The sequence below is a fragment of the Mastomys coucha genome, unplaced genomic scaffold (assembly GCF_008632895.1).
Source record: "Mastomys coucha isolate ucsf_1 unplaced genomic scaffold, UCSF_Mcou_1 pScaffold16, whole genome shotgun sequence".
Taxonomy (NCBI): Eukaryota; Metazoa; Chordata; class Mammalia; order Rodentia; family Muridae; genus Mastomys; species Mastomys coucha.
The window spans coordinates 93,793,149-93,811,010 of record NW_022196898.1 but is presented as its reverse complement, the minus strand read 5'-3'; the positions used below and the strand labels follow the sequence as shown (position 1 = coordinate 93,811,010).

The 17,862-nt window shown below is 45.3% G+C and overlaps 1 protein-coding gene across 7 annotated transcripts in view; it reads right to left on the bottom strand.

Annotated features, from left to right (window-relative positions):
* Positions 1 to 3,137: 3,137 nt before the first annotated feature.
* Positions 3,138 to 17,862, bottom strand: part of Ssx2ip (SSX family member 2 interacting protein) — a 38,781-nt gene continuing 24,056 nt past the window's right edge. For 3 of the 7 annotated variants that reach the window (XM_031375763.1, XM_031375769.1, XM_031375765.1), the window contains 9 exons: positions 16,841 to 16,976; positions 15,438 to 15,513; positions 15,002 to 15,182; positions 11,862 to 12,012; positions 10,341 to 10,477; positions 9,835 to 10,008; positions 6,509 to 6,623; positions 5,758 to 5,923; positions 3,138 to 4,641 (listed from right to left, as the gene is read on the bottom strand). In XM_031375763.1, coding sequence (XP_031231623.1) covers positions 4,479 to 4,641; positions 5,758 to 5,923; positions 6,509 to 6,623; positions 9,835 to 10,008; positions 10,341 to 10,477; positions 11,862 to 12,012; positions 15,002 to 15,182; positions 15,438 to 15,513; positions 16,841 to 16,976 — 1,299 coding nt within the window. In that variant the 3' untranslated portion in view covers positions 3,138 to 4,478. Of the gene's footprint in view, positions 4,766 to 5,757; positions 5,924 to 6,508; positions 6,624 to 9,834; positions 10,009 to 10,340; positions 10,478 to 11,861; positions 12,013 to 15,001; positions 15,183 to 15,437; positions 15,514 to 16,840; positions 16,977 to 17,862 lie in introns of all 7 variants that reach the window. The other 4 variants (XM_031375764.1, XM_031375768.1, XM_031375766.1 and 1 more) reach the window with 3 other exon arrangements.

Here is a 17,862-nt window from a genome sequence, read left to right as displayed (position 1 = left end):
AAAAAAAAAAAAAGAAAAAAGAAAAATAGAAAGAAAAAAGACTTCTCAAGGTAAAAGAAAAATGCTTAAAGACCGTTACTATTTCACAAAGCACCCCACTCCACACAGGCTGAGAAGTGCATTATGACAGGCTGGCCCTCTGTACCAGGTAAACGCCAGACATGCGAGCTGACTGTGGGTCCAGCTAAGCCAGAATTTAAAGTAAGTCTCTACCCACACAAACTGCTGCAATGCACAGTAAATTGGAGATCCTGGGACACAGTGGGCAGCCCCAGCGTTCGGGTCTTACTAAGAGTTCTGTGACCTTGAGTTAGATTTAGCATGAACTTAAATTTTAAAAGAAGGGTGTTAATAATCCTTCAGTGGTCTGTTAAAAGAGCCCAAATAAAATGTTTATATTGTATTTTGATAAGTAAATGGGTAAAATACCATTTAAACATTTAAAAAGCTATTATGAAAAAGGTTTTAAAATAAATGCCTCTCCCAAAGATAAAGAATATTTGAAGCTTCCAAAATGACCAGTAAACTCACTGCAGAATTGTGCTTTTGTAGTAATGTAGATGCAATACCGGCATCAGCTCCTCTCCCCTCCCCAGCAGACGATCACACCTGCCTCTCGGGTCTGGATCTGAAGATGACCCTACATTATCCAGTCCGTGCTTTCTCTTTTGATGATGTTGACACATGTCCTCATCTTCCTGACTGAGATGAAGAGGGGCGGCCTGAGCTACGTACGCACACACAGAACTTGGAGCCTTTTAGAGAACCCTGTCTAACTTTATTATGCGTACTGTGATCTACCTTAAAGTCTGCGGAGAGTCAAGCAGGGACACACAAAGTCGAGGGCCCAGCATCCCAGAAGGCAGAGCTTTAGAACCAAGGCCAGTGTCATTGTCCCTTCTCGTGAAGAAATGTGCTGCTGGATGAAATCCATCAGTATTTACAAGGTCCCCCAGGTCTTTTGTCTGCCGTCTATTCACTGACATGAGTCTGCATGTGCCACTGGCAGTGCAGCAGTCTCCTGAGCCCTTGGAGTGCAGAATTTCTAAGGGCTCACAAAGACAACTGGTAGCTTTAAGACCAAATCATTTAATTAACAGTCCATTCCATTTTATTTTACATTCAGCCCCCAGGAGGAAGAAAAACATCACCAGACACTCAATTTAGAAAAAAAGATTGAAATCATCCATTCCATGACCTCACCTGCATGCTCACACTTTCATTTCATCCATTCCTCCCCTGGGAGAGAAGATCTTACCTGCTCTGCATATCAGCATTTGTGAAAAACAAGCCCTGCAAACCAATAAATGCAGAGTGCACCCCACGAGATCAAGCCAAGCACCATCACTGTTATGAAATGGGCAAGTGGACCCGGAACAGCTCAGATGTGTGACTACCACACCACGGGCTTCCCATAACTGAGGTTGTACAGTGGCATTCAGCTCAGGGGTCCCCAGGGATCTGCTCCTCATGACATAACGGCAGGTCCTCTGCCCACCGTTACTGAATGGTAGAGCAAACACACACACCTAGGGCAAAGTGTGTTTACTTAAGTTCCAGGATTCAACTCAAGCACACCTTCTACTCCGGTGTATGTACTCGGAAGAGTTTTTACAGCAGGGCAATCGCAGGAGGGGTTTCTTAACTCACAGTGTGCCAAGCTTACACACTTCAGAAACCTCGGCGGGTTCCAAGGCCTTTCAGAAGGCCCTACCACAGGGCTGGTTAAAACTGGACTTTAGGCACCTCATCATGCACCATAGACTATGTTTTCCCACAAAACCCAGGTTATTACAAGCCTTTGGACAATCCTGCCTAGCTAGGAGAGGAACCACAGAATTACTCCCAGACAACGTATGGTACTTCATCTGTACAATAAGGCAAAGGACTTGCTGTGGCTAGTCTTGCAAACCTGTCATTTAATACACTACTTCTGAATGGAAATGACCCTTTATTAACCTTAGCATGGCTTTCTTCTGTCACTGGTCTTTCAACTAAGTTTCTAGTCACTTAAGAGTAGGAAAGTATCTTACATTTTCATCAGTTTTTAAGCCTTGAAAATTCAAAATGGTAATGCTAAGAATATAAATCCCAACTTGAGGTGCTAAGTTTCAGGTTTCCATATTGATAAACAGGAAAGCAGGAAGGTCATCAGGTGGCTTTGAGGAGAGGCCCTGTCACTATCAGGTCGTGAGACCGGGCTGGCTGTGTTGGTGGCACATTGCAAATGCCTGCAAAGGAAGAGCCAGAGGCCCAGGCTCTCCTGGGGGCTCGAGCCTTCCATCACAGCACCACCCAGCTCAGCTCTCGGGGATGTCTTAGGGATCATTCTAGAATTGGAATGGGCAGCCAAACAAGAGCGCTAGGAAAATGTATGGCTTTTGGCAGATCTGTCACACCCCAAGGGGTCTGGCTTTCTTCTACAGTTTCCTTCGATCCTTCTCGGGAATTTCTTTGCAGTGTGAGAATTCAGCCCACGCTGAAATGCAAACATAGCCACAAAGCAGGAGTTTCTTTCTAGAAAACCCTCCTCATGGAATAAAGCACAGTTTTAATGAAGAAACATGACTATTTGTATTTGGCAAAGTATGTCATAAGACAGACCCCGGGCTGGCGAGATGGCTCAGCGGGTAAGAGCACCTACTGCTCTTTGGAAGGTCATGAGTTCAAATCCCAGCAACCACATGGTGGCTCACATCCACCCGTAATGAAATCTGATGCCCTCTTCTGGTGTGTCTGAAGATAGCTACAGTGTACTCATTTATAATAATAAGTAAAAAAAAAAAAAAAAAAAAAAAAAAAAAAAAAAAAAAAAAAGACAGACCCCTATGGGGACATGGGATAGAAGCAATCAGTAACTCCTTCAAAACCGCTTGCTTTTCTTCAGCAGAAGGTAATCACACCATCCAGCTGGCTCTCCTCTGGACTACAGCAACACCTCTGCACTGTCAATCTTTACGGAGCTGCTCACACTCAAGAGCAAACTCCTGGAACTGGGAACATGGCTGCTGCAGAGTAGCCACCTGCTCAGCTGCAGCGCCTGGTCAGGTCGGGCTGTCTTACAGACCCTGCCAGATGGCGGATGCTGCGGAACCCGCAGTCATGTAGTGAACAGACAACACGAGGCTTTTCTTTTGGTAGCATGATGAATTTAATGCAACAGTCACAGCAGGAAAAGGAAGGAGGAAGGCGATGGCCTACCTACGTCATCAAGCAAGGGCTTGTGACGGCAGCGTCGATGGGCTACCTACGTCATCAAGCAAGGGCTTGTGGCGGCAGCGTCTGTGTGCAGAGACAAGCAGGGCGAGGCACTTAAAAGCTGCTGGATGAAAATCCATCCAGGAGAAGCCTGGGCCTACGTCTACATTTACTGTTATTGTCATTACTATCAATAGTACCATACTTCTTATGAAGAAACATGCAGCAGAAACAGACAGAAAAGAGCCTAAGATTGTTCTGAAAATGAGACAACACAGAGTACCCAGAGTGTCATGTCTCAGTTATAAAAGTCAACATTTCACATTGTCTTATTTCTTTAGTGGTGGTATCTAGTTGAAAATTTTTTAATTACAAAATTATTGGCAATGATATAAAGCCCTGGCTGGTACAGGTATTACTGTACTGGCACCCATTTGGTAAGGAAAATATCACCATCCAGCTATCTTAAACATCCTTTATCACCAAATATCTCAGCCCAATGCTCTTGTTATCCAAAGATACTTTTGTCTTTCCCCCACTACTTCATAATCAACATTCCTCTTAGAAATTATAACATTCACATATATAAAATAAAATATAATGCTTTAAAAATCTCAAAAATGTAACGTTAGTAGTTCTAGTTATCTGAACTCAGCTTTTGAAGTGGCTTTGAATTTTTATTGCCCAGATGGCTTAAAAATAAAATCTTAACTGTCATGTGGCAGTGGTCCTAACACATCTGTAAACACCATTCCACTGAAAGCCTTTTAATTGGCATGAAATACTATACTCAAGCATGGTGTGAAGTTTCTAAACCTTAAAGCCTCTTAACATAGTCATGTATATTTATGTACAGACATAAAACATATGGAAGAGGTAATCCCCAAATCACACTAAACATAATAAATATAGAACTTGTTTTGTTAAAAATCTATAGTATACATTCAAGTAAAGGCTAACCTTCCACTGCCAACCACACCGGGACAGACATTCACGTTACAGTAAGCAGTCCCTAAAAGTGCTCTTCCCAGTACCTGGGGAGGAAATCACTGCAGCGCACACCTTACATTCCTTTCTTCACAGAGCCAGGTGCCTCTGTTACTAACACACAACCAAAGCTTTTGCATCCTTTTGAGTAGCTTAGCATTTCAGCTCTTTGGGGAAAGACAGGAAGTCCAAACAAACAACTGTGAGCATCTTAAATTAGATGACTGACTTTATGCTACACCCTGTGTCAACTCCTCTAGCGCACAGCTAGGAAAGCAATGCAGTCTGTGCATCTACGGTAAGTCGTCTCGTTCCACGTGAGCGCTCGTGAAGGCGGAGGAGCATCCACTGGAGCAACCCTCCCGTGAACTGGGCCTCGACACCACGCTCCACTTCTGATCTGTAGTTTCTCTTCCAACCTCATTTGGTTTAGTTTCTTCAGGAGTTCTGATGGGACTGTTGGGGAAATAAGTAAATCTCAGTAGCCAATTACCTGCTCCTTGGTTCTCGTTGAGAGCTGATGTTCCCGAATGTCTCACGTCTGACTGCCCCCACGTCTGCATAGTATGTTTTGGAATCACTTAAGAAAACAAGGAGGATGCACTTGGAAGTGTTTCCTTCAGATTTCCATCTCCCCATGAGGTGAGGCTGTGCAGCAGGACCCTGCACAGCACTATCACTCCCAAGTCTAACCTACCGTCAGTTTACTAGCTCTGGGTTCCTTTATGACCCAATCCCAGACAAACATCGCTTCTCAGCCTCGCAGCGCCTTCCCTGCTCTCCCAGTGCACAGTACCGGCTCCATAATCTCTTCCCACAGAGAAATGTGGAATACTATTTTTTTAAAGCTCATGTTTTTCTTTCCCCTCCTCTTGCTTAAAATTCTCTCATATTTGCTTCACAGCTCTTATATTACTGACCTAAAAATGGACTAAATTATCTTATAAAATTATGTATGTGTGCGTCCTAAGGATAGGGAATAAGCTGCTTCAATACTTTTACTTTAGGCAGGAATTTTCTTTATAACCCTGAGCAAGTGGTTTTTCTTGGATCTTTGCCTTTCAATACCCGTGTAATGGGCATACCAAAGAAACTTAAATTAGGTACTCTGAAAAACTATCAAAATGGCATTCTTCAGTATGATTAAAGTACTTAGCTTTTTAAGTGATTCCTGACATAATCATCTTGGTCTCTCTTTTAACGTAGCCCCGACTGACTTACAACTCGCCATGTGCAGCAAGATACCCTGCCCTGAGGCCTGGGCTCCCTGAGGCCTGGGCTGAATGCTATGCACCACCACTGGCTCAGACATCTATACTCTAAATGTAAACACAGACAGACGCGAACGGAGACTGGATCTACTAGAGTTCTAAACCTATTGTGAAGCCTCACATGCTGGCAGTCTCTGTGTAGGCAGCATGAATAAGTCAATCTAATTTCTTTCCAAAGTGTCCATTGTCATAAATAAGCTGTGTGTGTGTGTATGTCACACAAACAATAACAACTTCTCCTAAGCAATACAAATGTTAACTATTTTTAGAAGTATGTGAGAAGGTCATTTAAAACAAATACCTGTGTTCAGACACACAAGAATGTGTCTGGCAAAAGTCTGAAGTAGACGGTGAAGCAGGAAGAGATTTCGTCAGTTTTGATGTGCAAGCTGGCAGCCCATTAGCCACACTGTGTAGCTTCTTTTGCCGTGGCCGTGAGTGGACTATAAGATTGTCTGGATCAGAACCTGGTTTACCAGTAAGAGAAAGAGCAGGGCACATGGTAAAATATCAACTATGAAGATTACCAACCAGGATCAGCCATTTGCAATTTTGAGTGGGATTTGAGAAAGAACAAGTCAACTGCCATCTCTGTCACACATTCTGCAAACACAGAGAGAGGCCTAGCTTAAAAATGGTCAGTGTCTAAGACCACGACTTTTCAAGAACATGGCATTATCATAAATTCACAAAAGCACTTTTTATGTGCATGCTTTTCCCATAAGCCCTCCTCTGCCGAAAGTAAGTAAGCATTAAATGCTGATTTGTGGGGTCAGGGGTATTGGTAGAGTGGTAGCCGCTATGGGCTGAGTGCCTGGGTCTGATCACCAGAACCTGAACACAGGTAGGCTGGCTCCACAGACAGGCTGTCATGGGCATGCTGGGGCTGCAAGCTCGCTTGCACTATGGGCTGAGTGCCTGGGTCTGATCACCAGAACCTGAACACAGGTAGGCTGGCTCCACAGACAGGCTGTCATGGGCAAGCTGGGGCTGCAAGCTCGCTCTGCACTTGCCTTGCACACATTCGGAACTAGATGCATGTGAGCACTTACTTCCTGAGAAGGCACTGAAAAGTTTCACATTTTCTGAGTTCTGGTGGTCAAAGGTCGTCATGTTCAAAAACTGCTGCTTTACCCAGCTGGCTCGCTCCTCCTCAAATGCCTTTCTCTAGGGGAACGAAGAGAAATGGCAATTACCCACTGTGAAGTCTCATAACTTCTCCAGCTCTTTCCCCTCTGGCCACCTGTACATTCTTATATGAAACAGTCGCCTAGAAAGTAAAAGACACTCAAGTTTAGAAAATAAAACTTGGGAGCCAGAGAGATAATTGCAATGGTTAAGAGCACCTGTTGCTCTTACGGAGGACCTGGGCTCAATTCCCAGCACCAACATGATGGCCCACAACAGTCTATATTCAGTCCAATTCAGGTGACACAATACCCTCTTTTGGCCTCTGAGGGCACCAGGCACACATGTGGTGCACACATATACATGTGCTACACAGACATACATTCAGGTATAACACCCACATACATAAGCTAATAATTGTTAAATAGCGTACATAATACAGAATCAGACTTCACTTTGTAGTCCATCAACTGCCAGGTTTTTCATGGAGTATTAGCGGAACTTATGACATAAAGAACACACAGCATAAAACTGATATCAGAAAAATCCCCCACTTCATAAACCGGCCACTTGGAAACAGACTTCTGACCTCCCCGGGCATTTCTTTTGTCTTGGAGCTGTCTGCCAGTGGCCACAGTCACTGAGACACAAGAGAAAACACAGGTTATACACAGGCTCTCCTTCTGATCACATGATTATACAGGGTCTCCTGATCACATGATGATCTCTAAAACACATTTTCTCTCATTCCTCTATCACCGCCACCCACGTCTCCAAGCAGACACATTCTTGGGCAAGTGACAGACAGCTCCGAGGGCACATGAAGCACTGCCTGCCTGAGGGCAATGCTTACTGACGCAATCAGGGTGGGCGCCTCAGGGTGCCCAGCACCAAGTCTGTTACTCATCTGAAACCAGGTATGACCAGACAGCTCGGAATATCAACAGCAGAAGAGGAAAAAGAGCAAAGATAATAAACTGACCACAGATAACAACGTTTCAAGAGTTCTGAAAATACTGTCACACGGATTACAAGATTCAAAATGCATACAAAACAATAATAGTGTATAAAGAAAAGGAAAATTAAGTGTGTTAGAAAAATAAAAAAATTCTGAAATAAAAAAAAAATCAGTGACTGAAGTAAATAATAAAACTGATCTTAAAGACAGTTTGGTGATCCAAAGAATAACGTAAGAGAATATCCATAACTTAGAACCCAGTGTCAGCCACAGACACACCTGAGGACCAGGCACCGTCTAACAACAGGGGGAAGTCAGGCACGGGGGAAACAAGCAGGAGAAAATGCCTCTAAACGGAAGACACTGGACGTCTCAGATGACAGAAACTAAGTGTATCCCAAGGAGATTACGAACTAGGAAAACCCCCACAAGCTTCCACAGAAGGGTGTGGAATTGAACCCAGGTCATCTGGGGGAGCAACTAGTGCTCTTAACCACTAAGCCGTCTTCCAATCCCCTTCTTTCAATTTTTGAAGTGAAAGCTAGAAGTTAAAATTAAATATCCAGCCAAGGCCATCCAGTCTCATTTTAGATATTCCAGTATTCAGAATGGTGCAGGATTGTCTTGCACGAGGCCCTGCGTTCAATCTCCATCATTTATGTGTTCAAATGCATGATCTGTTTATAGAATGAGTAATACCTACGTAATCATATTATCAATATTATTCTGTCTTTTAACTTCTAGGCCCCAGCTTTAGGCAAGTCATAGTATTTTATATTATTTTTAGTATAGAGCAGAATATAGAAGTGGTAACCACAGACAATGAAAACAATCATCGCATAAAGCTGCAAAGCGAAGGAGTAAAGAGACACAGGGCAAGGCTGACAAGGGTTTCTGCTTGACGTGCTGGCACACCTCTAATCACCACACTCAGGAGGCAGAGCTTTGGGAGGTCAAGGCCGCCGCTACATAGCAAGCTCCAGAGCAACACAGGCTACAGAGAGAGGCTCTGTGCTCCACCGAGAAAAAAAATCAAAATAAAACAAAAATGTCTATTGGTAATTCTTCTGAGAACTTTAATATACAGTATTTCAATCTTTTTAAAATTTAATATTCATTTTATGTGTATGAGTGCTTGCAAGTATCTATGTGTACCACATGTGTGTTTGGTGCCCATGAAGATCCCCTGGAACTGGAGTTACAGACGGCTCTTGAGCACTGGGCACCCAGCCTGGATCCTCTGTAAAAACACACACACTCTTCAGAATTAAAAGCTTGTGCCACCACACCCAGCTTCCCACAGACTTTTAGCTTAGGTTCAGTCTAAGGGCTGAACTGGAGAGAGGACGTCACTGTCTTACTCCGCAATAGTTGTTTGTACAGGCTGAGTTTGTTACCCAGCATGCAGTGGGTACTGCCTTCTTTTCTGTTACCCAGCATGCTCTGGGTCCTGCCTAGTGGCACCACATATGCTGGCAGGGTAAGTGACATATGCCCAAAGTAGCAGACCATCTAACAGAAGACCACCACATGCTCAGCCTCCTTCAATTTCCGTTATTTGTAACGTATTAGGGCACCAGGTCATAACACAACTGACTCCATGATGAAGTACCATTCAGACCATAAAACCCAGCACACGGAACCACCAGCCCAAACATAAGCAAAGATGGACCTAATCCATCAAACACCATAGTTATGGGAAAATCTCTAAACGTACTAAACTCGCTTTCTGACTTCTGGCTAACTGTTCTTGTTAACTGAAATATGTCAACCCAGGATATGGATTTTGTGTTAAAACCTCATTCCAAGAAAGGCTCAGGGATACACTGGGATCCTGAACATAGTGTAGTCACTGACAGCTAATACAGACGTTCCCTATTGGATTAACCCACGTCTGAGCAGTCTGGCCAACGCTCCACGACAGTAAGATGGTCAGTGTCACACTTCAGAAAAAATGGACAGCAGAGACAAGTCACACCTGCAGCCCTGCAGCCTCACCTCCGACCCCGCCCACTGCTCACTGCAGCCCTGCAGCCTCACCTCCAACCCCGCCCACTGCTCACTGCAGCCCTGCAGCCTCACCTCCGACCCCGCCCACTGCTCACTGCAGCCCTGCAGCCTCACCTCCGACCCCGCCCACTGCTCACTGCAGCCCTGCAGCCTCACCTCCGACCCCGCCCACTGCTCACTGCAGCCCTGCAGCCTCACCTCCGACCCCGCCCACTGCTCACTGCAGCCCTGCAGCCTCACCTCCGACCCCTCCCACTGCTCACTGCAGCCCTGCAGCCTCACCTCCAACCCCAAGCGAATAGCAGCTTCTGTAAAGCTTCGTCTTTCTCTCTCAAAATTCTTTTTTTGCTCTTTAAAAAGAGACCATTCTTCTTTAAGGCGTTCCTTTTCTTCCAGCAAGTAACAGTCCCGCAACAGTGAGGTGGTGTCGTCATCACACGTGGTGGCCAGTTGCTGCTATTAAATGTTAAAGTACAGTGAGTCAGGAAACACCTACTATAGCACACAGATTCAAGTGAAAGGGAGGTCAGCAGGTCGGCCGGCCAAGGACATGCATTAGGAGAATCAGCCAGCCAGAACCAGCTTTCCCAGCACGGCTTCCAGTGGCAAAGCAGGCACCACGTGAGGAAGAGATGTGGTCTAACTGCTAGGGCAGAACTCAACTGAGATGAGAAATGTCAACTCTATAGACTTCTGCAGATAAAGAAGCAGACATCTACCAGATTAAGTGGCCTGCAGGGGAGTGAGTGCCCACCCGCCCGAGGCCATAGCGCGCCCGCCTTGTTTACCTGTAAGAGCTGCTGCTGAGCCTTGATCATCTCTTTGCACCGCTCAATCTCCAGCTCCAGCTTCTCAGTCTCTTGCTCATGGTCGTGTCGTGAGATGACGTCTTCTTCATGAAGGCCCTCTGCGTGTACCTTCGAAGCTGACAGAACCCCAGGGTGCCAGTTAGTTTGTTGTCAACTCTACACAAGCTAGGGTCATGGAGGAAGACGCCACCTCAATTGAGAAGGCACCTCTATTACACTGACCTGTGGGCAAGGTTATGAGGCATTTCCTTGATCAGGGATTGATGTGGGAGGACCCAGCTGACTGTTGTCGGTCCCCCGCCCCCCCGAATGTGGTCTTGGGCTATATAGGAAAGCAGGCTAAGGAAGCCACAAGGAGCAAGCCAGTGGCCTGTGCCTCCCTCCTGACAGTCCGTGAGCTGGGAGATAAGCAGACCTTTTCTTGCCACGTTACTTCTGGCCTCGGAGTTTATCAAAGCAAGAGGAACCCTCACTACAACAGCGAGAAACTGGGCAGGTTCCACGGCCACTGTCAGCTCATGTTCCTAAACAGACACTCAGAAATCAAAGACTGTACAACTTTTGCCTTTCTGGGCTCCTCACAGGATTTGTAAAAAGAAGTTATTCTCTCTGGCATTTTGCATTTTCAAAACTGTGACAAAATTAAACATTTTAAAGAAAAACAACTCCAAGTTCTGACAACAGCACAGTTACACAATTTTAGGACTACACAGATTTAAAGGTAAGCATTGCTGTCAACAGTTGGCTTATAATGCACATTTATTTGAGTCTGTCATGAGGGGTAAAGAATGCACCTTATGATGCCTCTGTTCTCGCCTCTAAGTCTTCTAGAGCTACTGGCACAAGCACAGAAGAATGCTAACAAAATCACAAATATATAAACTTTCCTGATGGTGCTTGGAAGGGCGGCACTAACAATTGAGCTCGCATGTTAAATCCTGCAGAACTCAAATCCAGGCAAGCTTTCTAATAAATGGACATGAGAAAATGAGCATGCTTCATGTGGTAGCTACAGTAAGAGCCGCGCTGTTTGCCCTGCATAGCTCGTGGCGCTGGGACAAAGACTCATAGGTCTGATGATTTCCATACATTTTAAGTAGACTTCACTTACTACAGAAACATGAGTGCTGCAGAGATGGCTGAGAGGGTAAACATGTGCCCTGCTCCTGAGAGGCCCCTGGCTCTGCTTCTAGCACTCACGTTAGTTAGGTGGCTTACAGCTACCTGCATAAGCTCCAGGGCAATCAATGCCTCTGGCCTCCATGGGAACCACATTCGCATGATATCCCCATTTACCGGCACACAAACCACAGTGGCCTATGAGAGACACTGTTCTCTAAGGTTTGTTCTGAAGCTAAGTGCATTTCTCTTAGTGAGTGCAAAACCAGGAGCAAACCGGGCAGCCTGACCCTCGCCGTGTGCAGACCTCTGGGTCCCACAGCACTGCTGCTCCTGAGACTAATCAGCAGCTCGGCACGCCCTGGAGCAGTACTTAGTTACCTTGGTTATCGAGCTTTTCTACATGACTTTTCAAAATCCTCCACTGTTTTCTGATGCTGTTCGTAAGCTGCTCTCTCACAGTATCGCAGGAAAGGCCCCACATGCTGTCTCTGCTCAGGTCCCCGGCATCTTCCTCTATATCGGAGATAGCCTATGGCACAGAGGGAATAAAGAGCAGCTCACAATGCTTTACACGCAGGCACTGTATCTGTCTGAAACACAGCATACAAAGGTTTTACACCCACCCTTTGTAGCAGACTGAAAACTATTAACTAATACTTAATAAAAAGAAGTTAACACTGAGGACACAGACACTCCCCAATCCAGATAGATCTCTTACAATCTGACTGACAGCTGTCTGAGGAGAGGCAGCCCCTGTCTATGCAATACTGTGCTGGATGTCGCCACAAACTCAATCCTCAAAGTGTACACAAAAGCAGAATGCAGGCTGAGAGAAGCAGGCCAGGGCCACAGAGCCAAGAGGCAGGACTTGTCTCTAAGTCAGGCAGAATGCAGGCTGAGAGAAGCAGGCCAGGACCACAGAGCCAAGAGGCAGGACTTGTCTCTAAGTCAGGCAGAATGCAGGCTGAGAGAAGCAGGCCAGGGCCACAGAGGCAGGACTTGTCTCTAAGTCAGGCAGAATGCAGGCTGAGAGAAGCAGGCCAGGGCCACAGAGGCAGGACTTGTCTCTAAGTCAGGCAGCTTCACTAAATAAACCTGCAGAGATCAGCTATAGTCAGACTGTTAATTCTCATTCTCCTCTATCATTTCATGGGTGACATGTTTCTCTCTGCTGTACTAAGACATGAAATTATAGGAAAATGTACCAATGTTAAGTTACCACTGAGCATGTCAAACATACATCTACAGATATCCCTTATCTGTTTTTAACATCCAAGGAAGGCAGACATACTTGAATAATTTAAAAAATACCTATCAGGAGTGCCAGCAGCCATCTAGGAGCAGCTGAAACCTAGCAGTAACCTTCCTGAGCTGGCTCCACCTGGGCTGTAGAGCTGGCTCCACCCTGGGCTGTAGAGCTGGCTCCACCCTGGGCTGTAGAGCTGGCTCCACCCTGGGCTGTAGAGCTGGACAGGTCTGCTGCCTTAGGCAAGGCTGAGCAGATTACATTTGAGGAAAGATTCCTGCTATTAATATGCGTTTCCTGTTATTATTAAATATGTAACCATCACTAGGTATGATCCACCCTTTGAGCAGATTTCTGCAGACCTACAAAGACGTACTGATAGTGATGCTATATAGACAAATAATGATCCTAGGGAATTCCTGATTTAACTCAAATAACTTTAGGAACATTTTTTTAGAGATGGTCTTAGTTGCTCGAAAGATGTAATAAAGTTAGAACCAAGAGAAAATATGACTACTCTTCCTAACAGAAAGGAAAGACTCCACAAGAGGAAATACAAAGAGCTTTCAGATTACCCTAAAAAGAGAAAGAGACTTGGGACAATTTTGTGTTCAAGGAAAAACATTTAAGTCCAAGGATAAAGTTACAGGTGTGCACTATGATAAGGCAAGGCCATGTAAAAACTGTTGCTTTGAACTTATAATGAGCATATTAGAGTGAAACACTGCTTTGAACTTAGTATCAACATCCTTTTATAATCCCCATTTTGTGTAACATTTTATCTATGAAGTAACTTTCTAAAAAACTTGTCTAAGAAGGTATTAAAAAGCCAGAGAAAAGAAATAAAGTTGTTGAATAGTTTGGCTTGGTGAGCTCCATCCATCCATCCATCCATCCAGCCATCCATCCAGCCATCCATCATCCACCATCCATTCACATGTATATGTCTGTTTGTCTATATGTATGAGTATAGGTATATGTATATATGTAAGCACATATGAATACTTGTGGAATGGATTTGACAGACAGTCAGGCCTGGCCAGAGTGTGAGCATATGAATGTATATGTATCTGTGCATATTTCCTTTATAAAAATCTTAACTCTTCCTTCCATGCACTTTCCTCCCTCTCTGGTTCACAAAGAGTTAACCAGCTTAGACAGAGAGGCTTCTGGCTAATTCATCAGAGAAAGGAGTACTGGAAAAAATTCCTTTTCACTTAGTTCCCTGCTGCTAAACAGCAAGTGTAAAATCTCCATATATTAGCGCTTAGTAAAGCACAAGAAAGAGTTAATAAAGAATTAAGTTTCCAGCACTTAATGAAGCATGAAACACTAGGAGTTAAGTTTCCCTAGTGCTTATTTAAGCCTAAAGAATTAAATAAAGCACAGAGAATTATGTTTAATAAAGCACAGAATTAAAGAGAATAGAAGTCAACATATTTTTAACCAAAGAATAAGTAAGAAAGTTTTTAAGAGTTTTTTTTTTGTAAGTTATCAGCATTTATTACAGTTAGAGAGCTAGAAGGTCATGGACCATCAGTCTTTAAGCTATGTCAGATGCTGTATCCTGCTTCAAACCAGGCCAGCTCCTAGCACAGGAGAAACAAGGCAAAAGATTAAGAAAAGGATCATTAAGTCCCCTCAGTCAGGTCATTAGGTCACTGAGAGGTGACCAGGCTGAAGAGCTGGACGGAGGAGGCTGAGTCTCACTGGGGTCTAAGCAGAGCATGGATAAAGGCATGCTGTACACTGGCTCTTGCCATTAGCAGTCTTCAGGCCTGTGAGCCACTGCTGCCTCCTAGAATGCACACTGAGCACCCCTCACCAGAAACCTAGAGCCGGAGCACTTGGGACTTAAGACACGGTTACATTTTGTAGCATCTCTCTCCTCGCTGTCTGTCTGTCTCCCTACCCGCTCTACATGTGCACGTGCACGTGTGTGTGTGTGTGTGTGTGTGTGTGTGTGTGTGTGCACGCGCGCAGTGAAGTGGCAGAAGAGAACAAGTTCCCACAAGTTGTCCTCTGTTCTTCATACCATAACATTTTAAACATTATAATGCTGGAAATAATTTCCAGGAGAAAGGCCTAGGAGAAGTGTGGGTGAGATGATGCACATGGAGTCCTAGATGACCTCCATTTCCCCAGGATGTGCCTAGAAATGCAGAGTGCAGTTCCGGGTTGTGAACAAGACTGTCCTGTTCAACAGTCCGAGTCTCGCACCCAGGTCTGAGTGTGTGGCTCGCAGCCTGGGCTGTGCGAGAGGACCACTTACAACAGTGCCTGTGCCGTCCTCTGCTCTCTCTCTGGGTTTCTTCTTTTGAGGAGACAGGAGGGAAATCATCTCCTTCTTCATCTGCTGGAGGACCTTCTTCAGCTCTGCGTTCTCCAGAAGGATCTGCTTCTGGCGGCACTCATAATCACTCAGCAGAACCTTGTACATTTCATCTTCATTCCTGGGAGAGAAAGCACGGGTATGAGAACACACGGCGACAGCAAACCCCGGCTGCACTGTAGTCAGCTGGCATGGCCGTACCCCGGCTGCACTGTAGTCAGCTGGCAAGGCCGTACCCCGGCTGCACTGTAGTCAGCTGGCATGGCCGTACCCCGGCTGCACTGTAGTTAGCTGGCAAGGCCGTACTCCGGCTGCACTGTAGTCAGCTGGCAAGGCCGTACCCCGGCTGCACTGTAGTCAGCTGGCAAGGCCGTACCTGGCTTCTGTTTTGTCGGTCCTCCATGAGCCTCGTTTTCCATCAGCTCGACCCACATAATTTAAAACATCCATGGCTACAAATACAAGCACAAAACATAATCAATCATCAAACTCTACCAGTCTTAAAACCCTACCATGCCTGAGACACACTTAGGACTGAAGCTGACTTGGTACTTAGGTCAGACCGTTCACTCACCCTGAGGCTCAGCAAGCTCTTCAAATGCTAAGCTTGCTTCTTTCTTGACTGTGAGGAGAGGAGAACCCTCCAGTTGATAAGGGTAAGGGGATACAAAAGTACTTCATAGAGGGGAATGCAGCATCTGGCACACAGTAGGCACTTGATGTTACACGTCACTATTAATTTCATTATCAGGAGATAACAAACCACAGGCTGCAGGCCAGCTTATACAACTCAGCCACAGCCACGTCCGTACACACTGTTATGGGACCTTTCCCTACGATGGCAGAGGAAGCAAGCTCAACTTAGTGTTCAGGCTATTACAGAGAGGCTTGCCGTGTCCTACTAACCACATCACTGCCGCTATAACTGAGGGAGAGAGAACCCTCAACAGTACTAATGTGCCATCTTCCCCAGATGGAGATGGACCCAGCTGGTGTGAGAAAAAAAATCCTTCTAATTCTAGGGCTAACAAGATTAAATCTATCGTTTCTGATTGGGCGTGGGACAAGAAACAGCTACCCATCCTTCAGGCGGCGGCTGCAGCTGCTGCCACTTTACAAGGCTAGCTGTAAACCTTCTCCTGACACTGTGACACTTACAACCTTCAGTTTTCTAGGGATTCAGTATTCGCCTTGCTTTTCTCGATGGCCAACTCGGCACTGTTCTTGTTAGACAATTACTCGGGCGCTGGTTTGAATGGAAATGTCCCCCACAGGCTCAAATGTTGAATATGTGGTCCCCAGTGGGTGGAACTGGATGGGAAGGATTAGGAGGTGTGGCCTTGTTCCAGGAGGTGTGTCAGTGGGCGTGAGCTATGATGCTCGCAAAGCCCATGCAATTACCTGCTGGTTCCCTCTGCCTCAGTTTGTCTGGAGATGGAAGCTCTCAGCTACTGCCTAGCACCATGTCCTGCTCGCCTGCCCACTTGCTTGTCTGCTTGTTCCCTGCATGGCAGTCATGGACTACCCTTTGCAACTATAAGTAAGCCTAATAAACTCTTCTACAAGTGAGTTGCCTTGGTCAGTTGGTCCTATAGCAACAGTAACTAGGACAACACGTAAACAGTGATGCTGACTAAAGGGATTCAATGGTCTCCTTTTGTCTCACCAATCAGCTGTCTCAATTTGTAGTTTGTGCGGAAATACCTACATTCTACAGCCTGATGACACGTGAGCCCTTCACTCTGCAGAGCTCACCCCACTCCCCTTGTCACAGCGCACCTATGTTTTTATCCTTCTTGTTCATAACAAGCTGGTGCAGGCGCTCCTTCAGCTTATTATATTCACGCTCCTTTCTCTTCACATCATGATTATACTGAGTAGCCCGGCTGGCTATGATATTTTGTAATTTCTGTACCTGAAAGAAAAAACACTTTCTATCAAACAAGAATTGATCAATCTGCTAAAACTCAAAAGTTCAAAAGCCCAAGCAAGCCCTAGTTTGCAGCTCCCACGTGACTCTTCAGCTCTGAGCTGACTCCACCTCTGTGCAGCTCCCACGTGACTCCAGCTCTGCGCTGACTCCTCCTCTGTGGAAGGCACCTTAAACACTACCGTGAGTGGTGTGGCGAGGATGGCCACCACACAGAGGTGCAGCACTTGCTGCAGGCGGTCTTCTCTGTGGGCTGTGCTGGTTGACCTTGGGTCTCAGGTCCCCTGCCTGCCTCCTCAGCAGCGGGGGCTGCAGCCTGTGCCACCAGGCTCAGCTCAGGGAGCTCTTGAGAGGAAGTACACTATTCTTTAGAGCCATTCTCAATTCTGACCACAGAGTGGGGTATTAGCTTACTCCATACCAAGACAAACTACAATTAAACTAAACGTAATCCACACCAGACTAAACATTTTTATGTAGTAATTCAAGAAATATGCCGGGTGGTGGTGGTACATGCCTTTAATCTCAGCATTTGGGAAGCAGAGGCAGGCAGATTTCTGAGTTCAAGGCCAACCTGGTCTACAGAGCGAGTTCCAGGACAGCCAGAACTACACAGGGAAACCCTGTCTCGAAAAAAAAAAATATATATATATATATATAGAGAGAGAGAGAGAGAGAGAGAAATTATATATAAATACTATACATATGGTTTGGTGAGATATTCATTCCCCATTATTAAGCACTAATGTTAAAATTAAATCCATATCTATAAGTTTCCTATGTAATAACTCAAGAAATATAACATATATTTATATATAATTAATACATTTATAATTATGTAGCAGAAATATATATGTTAATATATTCAAAA